This window comes from Diadema setosum, chromosome 17, assembly GCF_964275005.1.
Source record: "Diadema setosum chromosome 17, eeDiaSeto1, whole genome shotgun sequence".
Classification (NCBI taxonomy): Eukaryota; Metazoa; Echinodermata; class Echinoidea; order Diadematoida; family Diadematidae; genus Diadema; species Diadema setosum.
Window position 1 is genome coordinate 7,056,567 of NC_092701.1, and position 8,608 is coordinate 7,065,174.

The 8,608-nt window shown below is 36.8% G+C and overlaps 1 protein-coding gene across 1 annotated transcript in view; it reads left to right on the forward strand.

Moving 5' to 3' along the window:
* The window catches only part of LOC140241136 (peptidyl-prolyl cis-trans isomerase-like 3), a 31,175-nt gene extending 25,004 nt beyond the window's left edge, over nt 1–6,171 (forward strand). Inside the window, exons 3-5 of the mRNA XM_072320897.1 lie at nt 2,574–2,682; nt 3,505–3,623; nt 6,036–6,171. Coding sequence (XP_072176998.1) covers nt 2,574–2,682; nt 3,505–3,623; nt 6,036–6,171 — 364 coding nt within the window. The remainder of the gene's footprint in view (nt 1–2,573; nt 2,683–3,504; nt 3,624–6,035) is intronic.
* Nucleotides 6,172–8,608: the final 2,437 nt, after the last annotated feature.

The window sequence follows — 8,608 nt, forward strand, 5'->3', positions numbered from 1 at the left end:
GTGTGTTTGTATGTCTGTTTGTGTGTGTTTGTTTCTTTGTTTGAGAGTCTATGCGCATCAGTGTATTTCTTTATTCTAAGGTTTGTTTTGGAGTTTGCATATTAAAAATAAATGGTGTAATTTCCCATAGTTTTTGAACTTCATGATTGACTGCTATCAGGCAGGAACAGATATGTGTTTGACTGCAGGCTTTAAGTGTACATGATGATTGATGGGGATGGTGTGGCATAGTGGATAAGACTTCCAGCTCCCAATCAGAGGATCCGAGTTCAATTCCTGCCCAGTGCTTACATTCTCTGGACAAGATGTTTTTTACCTACAATGTCCCTCTTGACCCTAGTGTATAAATGGCTACCTGGCAACACTAGGGTAATGATAATGGCAGGGCCCTCTGGTAGAGCAGTGGCAACACTGAAGAGGTTACCCTGGGTAAATAAGACCTTATTGTTATGATGATGATGATGATGATGATGATGATGCTGACGATAGAACACTAAAAGGCTAACTTGGACAAAGAAAACCTTATTGTTATGATGATGGTGATGATGAAGATGATGATGATGATGATGATGGTGATGATGGTGATGATGGTGATGATGGTGATGATGGTGATGATGGTGATGTTGATGATGATGATGATGTTGATGATGATGGTGATGATGGTGATGATGGTGATGATGGTGATGATGGTGATGATGGTGATGTTGATGATGATGATGATGTTGATGATGATGGTGATGATGGTGATGATGATGATGATGGTGATGATGGTGATGATGGTGATGATGAAGATGATGATGATGTTGATGATGATGATGATGATGATTAAAGAACACTAGAAAGGCTAACTTGGACAAAGAAAACCTTATTGTTATGATGATGGTGATGATGAAGATGATGATGATGATGACGATGATGATGATGATGATGATGATGATGGTGATGATGGTGATGATGAAGATGATGATGATGTTGATGATGATGATGATGATGATGATTAAAGAACACTAAAAAGGCTAACTTGGACAAAGAAGACCTTATTGTTATATTATCATGATGATGATGATGATGATGGTGATGATGGTGATGATGGTGATGATGGTGATGATGGTGATGATGGTGATGTTGATGATGATGATGATGTTGATGATGATGGTGATGATGGTGATGATGATGATGATGGTGATGATGGTGATGATGGTGATGATGAAGATGATGATGATGTTGATGATGATGATGATGATGATTAAAGAACACTAGAAAGGCTAACTTGGACAAAGAAAACCTTATTGTTATGATGATGGTGATGATGAAGATGATGATGATGATGATGATGATGGTGATGATGGTGATGATGAAGATGATGATGATGTTGATGATGATGATGATGATGATGATTAAAGAACACTAAAAAGGCTAACTTGGACAAAGAAGACCTTATTGTTGTATTATCATGATGATGATGATGATGATGTTGATGATGATGATGTTGATGATGATGATGATGATGATGATTAAAGAACACTAAAATGGCTAACTTGGACGAAGAAGACCTTTTTGTAGTATTATCATGATGATGATGATGAGTAAAGAACACTAAAAAGGCTAACTTGGACAAAGAAGACCTTTTTGTAATATTATCATGATGATGATGATGATGATGATGTTGTTGTTGATGATGTTGATGATGAGTAAAGAACACTAAAAAGGCTAACTTGGACAAAGAAGACCTTTTTGTAATATTATCATGATGATGATGATGATGATGATGTTGTTAATGATGTTGATGATGAAGATGATGATAATGATGATGATGATGTTGATGATGATGATGATGATTAAAGAAAACTAAAAAGGCTAACTTGGACAAAGATGACCTTATTGTTATATTATCATGATGATAATGATGATGATGTTGATGATGATGATAATGATGATGATGATAATAATAATAATAATAAGAATAATAATAATAATAATAATAATAATAGTAATAGTAATGATAATAATAATAATAATAATAATAATAATAATAATAATAGTAATAATAATGATAATAATAATAATAATAATAATAATAATAATAATAATAATAATAATAATAATAATGATAATGATAATAATAATGATAGTAATAATAATAATTATAATAAGGTCTTATTTACCCAGGGTAACCTCTTCAGTGTTGCCACTGGTCTGCCAGAGGGCCCTGCCATTATTATTACCCCAGCCTTGCCAGGTACTCATTTCTACACCTGGGTTGAGAGGGACATGGTGGGTAAAACATCTTGTCCAAGGACGTAAGCGCTGGGCGGGATTTGAACTCGGGTCCTCCGAGCAGGAGTCGGGAGTCTTATCCACTATGCCACAGCCCCCCAATCATGATGATGATTAAAGAACACTAAAAAGGTTATCTTGGACAAAGAAAACCTTATTGCTATATTATCATGATGATGATGATGATGATGATGATTAAAGCAGTGAAACTGAACCACAGCCATGGGTTGAAATTTTTAAGCTTATTTTCTATTCACATGCCTTGTTGCTTGTTTCTGTTTTTTCTTTGGTCATAGGAACATCCAAGGTTTCATGGTACAGACTGGAGATCCGACGGGCACCGGGAAAGGAGGCACCAGCATCTGGGGGAAGAAGTTTGAAGATGAATTAGTTGATTCCCTGAAGGTCTGCATTAGTCATCTTTGTTTGTATTTAATCTTAAAAGGAGGGTCATGAATTTCAGTTACTTTGTAGCAAAACCATAAGTCGTGATGTAGATTTGAATGTCAGTATTAGTTTATGGTTTGTCAAGTGCAGAGACATTTATAAATGAAGTGAATCATACGACTGGAGCATTGTTTTTGAATTGGTTAAATTAGCACCACTTGACGTGCATTATTTTCATTATAATGCACAGTACAGTCATGCACTATAGTTATTAATTTGTGCATGGGTCATTCAGTACTGTTAATACACTATATGAAGTACAACAACAATTTTAATACTCTGCCATGCGACATTCCAGGCAGCATGCGATATAAAGCACATACTTAGCTCTCATGCTTAGCTTTACCCTGGTCTATGGCCCCAGTAAAACACTTCTGTCAAAGAAGATGAACAGAAGGGAAAAGAAAATGCACTATTCTTGGCTAATAATGCATTTGTCTTGACTATCAGCTAGTACTGTCAAATTTGTTCATTAGGGACTCATGTGCCTCTTTATGAGTGCTATTCTAATATGCAGCATACTTTGGAATATCATTTTGTGTAGGTGACTTATAATTTACATTTTGATTCTTCAAAGATGGAGTCCACCAGCCCAGTGCCGATAAAACAAGCTGTATAAAATACCATGCCTGATCTACAGATGACCCTGTGTGCATTCTCCTGTGGGATGATCCAACAAAAGCTCTTCTGGGAATTCCATTTCACTCTTTATTTGTCTGAAGCAGTCATGTGTATCTTTTGTGTATATCATGCTTTATCATTGTGTTTGTGCATTTGCAGCACAATGTGCGAGGGGTGGTGTCCATGGCCAATAATGGGGCCAACAGCAACGGATCTCAGTTCTTCATCACCTACGCCAAGCAGCCTCACCTCGACATGAAGTACACCATCATTGGAAAGTAAGATTCCCCCCCCCCCCACACACACACACACATTTTTATGCCTCCACCACAAAGTGGTGCCGGAGGCATTATGTTTTCAGGTTGTCCGTCCGTCCGTACGTCCATACGTCCGTCCGTACGTCCGTACGTCTGTACGTACGTCCGTTCGCATTCGTTTACGCGATAACTTGAGTAATATTGACTGGAATTTTACCAAACTTGGTCCATGTATAAAGTATGATGAGGCAATTACTTGATTAGATTTTGGGTCAAATCGGCCGAAGGCCAAAGGTCAAAGGTCAAGGTCAAATCATGAAATTGTATCCGTTTACGCGATAACTCAAGACTGGATCGAGCAAATTTCACCAAACTTTGTCCGAGGATGATGTATGATGGGACAATTACTTTATTAGTTTTTAGTGAAATCGGACTGAGGTCAGAGGTCAAAGATCAAGGTCAAATCCTAAAATTTATCTGTTTACGTGATAACTCAAAACTGGATGAAGCAGCTCTCACCAAACTTGGTCCAAGGATGATGTATGATGGGGCAATTAGTTGAGCAGATTTTGGTGACATTGGTATGAGGTCAAAGGTCAAAAGGTCAAGGTCAAATGCTAAAAATGTTATTTCCCCTATATCTATGCAATGCCCAAATTTATTTCCTTGAAACTTAGAGTAAACATGTACTCTTGCGTAAAGATTCTCCAGAGAGTTTCATGTCATAAGGTCAGTGGTCAAAAGGTCAAAGGTTAGGTGAAAATGTTATCACTTTTCTCGCTAATGGTTCAGTGTATCTTCATGAAACTTGGTACACTGGCAGGGATTATCTAGGGAATTTAGGGGTCATGGGTCAATAGTCAGGTGGTCAAAGGTCAAGGTCAACTCAAAATTTTACTATTTCCCTCATATACTAGTATATGCAATGCTTGCATTTTTAGTTTTAAAACTACATGTATTACCTAATGGAGATTCTCTGGGAAATTTCCAACCAGAAGGTCAAAGGTTAAGGGTCAAAGGCCAGGTTTAAATGTAAAAAAAAAGAAATCTATTTTGTACTGTAATTACACTCTTTCTTCATACCTTGAAAATTACTGAATGCATAAACTTATAAAAGGGTTGGTCAGAAGTCAAGTAAAAATCCTCAATTCACCAATATACGTGTACCTGCACTCTTAGACAATTATAGCAAACCCAGTTCAAGGAAAGTGAAAATTCAAGATATTTCTGATAAACCTGTCATTTCAATATTTTGCCAGTTATGTGAAACTGTCATCACACATTGTGAAGACTTTGTACTATACACCTATTGGGAGAATCATGCATTATGGCGGAGGCATCAGTCGCCATAGCGACATTTCTAGTTCCAGGGTTGCACTTTGTTATTCAGAAGGTTATTATTCCGAAGTTGAGTTAATCAGAAAATGAAAGAAGATTCTTTTTTTGAAGAACACTTAATGAAAAAAAAAACTATTAAAAGGAATAGAAACAAATTGGAACCACATTTAATACACAATTATTAGTTGGATAGTTCTTTGGAACCTCACTCATTTTGATGTGTGAGTATTTTAGCAGTTCTGTATTCAAGATTATACTAAAATATTATCTCTGCCTCTTTCAGTTTAGGTTCAATGTAGATATTTGTTAGACTCTTATGTTTGCTCAGTGCTTTTCTTCTATAGCGAGTTAGCTTCATGATTTGAGGATGAACTATATTAACATGTTCCTTACGGGAACCTGGTTTGCTCCCAAGGTGAAGACAAGAGTGCCTGTTTTTGTGGCCTAAATTCATGTTTGTGTTATAATGCGCAGAAAAGTGGGTTTGATAGATTTAATCCATCATCATTTGTTCTCCTTCTGTTTGAAAAATTAGTACTCTGTATATTCACAGTATCATTTACCTTTTTTCTGATTTAGTTTGCACTTGTTCTGCTGTAATACTCATTTGAACATGTACATAGCCATCAAAGCTGGGCTCAGTAGATTTCTGTGTTCGCTGACCCCAGTCACCCCATTCAGGTGCCTGGTTTTGTGTAGCACAAAAGATTCTGTGAGCCTATCAGTGTACGCTCTATCCAAATTCATTGTGCCACTCCCAGCAGTCAGGGACAGCCTGGTGGTAGTGTCACTGCCTGGAAAGCAATAGATGACAGGTTCTATTCCCAGTGGTTCCTTTTTCTGACATGTTTGTTAAAATTGTAGATCAGCTGTTGCAATCTTAAAAACACAGAGGGTGACAAATGATAGCAACTTCTTACAGCACATCTTCCCTCCTGTGTATCAATATTCTCTTTCTACCATTGTAGAAAACATTTCAACTTTTGTAAGGATTTTCACTTTGTACTGAACATATACACATACCTGGCAAAATTGTAACTGAGAAAAAAAGTTGATTTATAGGCTCCTGTGTCCAATATGAATTTTTTCCACCAGAGTGATTGATGGGCTCGAAGCCCTAGATGAGCTGGAGAAACTACCGGTCAATGAGAAGAATTTCAGACCACTGACCGACTGCAGGATAGTGGACGTCACCATCCATGCCAATCCGATCGCGGACGAGGCTTCGTAGCAGTGCCTCCCCCGGGCTCAGTATGGAACTCTCAAAGATGTCTCCAATGCACAGCAGACAAAGTCTGGGTCGAACCAGTTACAAGAGGGACAAGGATGACACGATTGGTAGCTAGAGAATGCTGAGACCTCAGGCCCAGTTGCGCAAGGAAAAGATTGTTGAACTGTACAGAAACTGCTGTAGGAGGCCATTTGCCAATGAGGCTGCAAATACTGTCATGTCATTTCTTCCCATATTGTTTTCCTTCACCAAATAAAAATATCATTTCATGAATTCTAAGTATTCGTAACACACCATTAGGCAAAGTAGAGTTGTCCTAAACGCTGGTACTGAAAAGACTAACGGACCTGGTTTTCTACCGAATGTTAGCAGATGCCAAAATGTTGACAGCATACTTTTGAACATTCCAGTCATTAAGTTAAAACTTATGATTCTTTAAATTTCTCAATTGCTGTCATATTTCCATTGTTGAATTGTCAGTTCATGCTACCATAAGATATGTTCAGATGGTGAGTCTCATACAATGTACATTCACATGATGAGACTTATCCTTGAAGTGGGCTGAGTTCATGGAGAGGTCACGCTTATCTACAAGTTTGTTGATTATCGGGTCCACACAATACTCAACTACGAGTGGGGACCCCCCCACGGCTCATGGATAGAGCGCTACACTGAGATATCTTGTGGCTGTTATCTTTGAGTTGAATTCAAATTAGCTTTATCTTTTAGTGCAGTACTTAACCACAAGCTTATCCTCAAATCCGCAAAGTTAGCTTATCCTTAAGGTTAAGGATCACTGTCTGAACATAACTATTGTGTTGTATGAATTAAAAAAGTTGTTGTTTTGAATGCCAGTGGCAATTTACTACTGTTTCATGCCATACATGTAGTGGTTTGTGGCTGTACAATAACTCTCAACCCAATGTTGCAGTTGCAATTTTACTGATATGTCGCCCTCTCTTGACCAAAGTGTACTTGTCCTGATTTCAGTTCACAGCATTCGGAGTTTGTGGTCATGTAGCCACAGCTACAGGAAAAACAGTCACGGTTGCCACTACAGACATGGGACCAAATCAAATGAGTCTTAAAGGGCTCGTATAGTTTTGGTTGAAACTTAACTTCAAGTTTCTAACATTTTTTGGTGAGATAATGAGAAACTTCTTCTGAAATGAAATGTGAAAGAGGATGTAATTCCAAGAGGAAATCAACATTTATTTTAACGAAAATCAGTTTTGAAATGGCTGAGCTATCCAAAACAGGGTGATTGTGATAAAAGGTGAGACCCACCTTTTATTACAATTGCTTTGTTTTACTTTGTTTTGGATTGTTTCAGCCATTCAAAAACTGATCCTCATCAAACAAACTCTGAATTCCTCTTAGAATGGTATGCTCTGTACTATTTTACAAGTGGTTTCTTGATATCTCACAAAGAGTTTAAAGCCCAATCCTCATCTCCACCAGTAGGCCTACTATACTATCTCTTAAAAATCAAGATCTGACATGAAGTTTACAGCATGTCTCCTTCAAACACATGAAGATCGCTAGCCTATTAAATTGCAGAGTGCAGAAAAAATATTTGCATATTTACTTTTTTTAATCCTTCTCATTGTTTATAAAGGTATGTAATAATCTTGCCCCATCTTATCTTAAAGACTTGATTTCCTTCCGCTCCTCCACTTCAACCCGTTCTCTCTGTTCTTCCTCCACTCTCTAATAATCACATGGTCCATGCACCTGTACCCGTTATGGTGATAGGACTTTTTCTGTCATTTCTCCATCTCTTTGGAATAAACTCCCTCTTTATATTGGAAATGCTGGAAGTGTAGATAAGTTTGAATCATTCCTTAAAACTTATCTATTCACTCAATTCTAATCTTTTTATATAAATATGTACATAATGCTGTATTTTAATTTAATTTTTTGTCTGTATTAATGCACTTAAGAAGTCAGTGTTAAGTGCTATGTAAGTGTTATTCATTATTATCATTATTATTATAATTATTGTTATTATTGTTATCATTATTATTATTATTATTATTATTATTATTATTATTATTATTATTATTATTATTATTATTATTATTATTATTATTATTATTATTATTATTATTATTATTATTATTATTATTATTATTATTTTCACTCTCAGTTACCACTTTGATAGATCCAAAAACCAAAAGAGAGAGAAAGACAAAGAATACCAGTTCCTCTTGTGAGAAGCAGAAATCCCAGCAGAAAGTTAAGCAGCATTATCAGTATTCTGACAGATTGCTGACTCTACTAGGAGTGTGTGGCTTTTATACACGGTGAAATGTCGCCCAAGGGAGGCAGCTTTCTAAGCTTTAAGCAGCTGGCCGCTATTATGCAAAATCTTCCCACGTGTCTGATCTCAAGAGGGAGTTTAAGGTACCTGCATGAATGGGGAGACCACTATAGA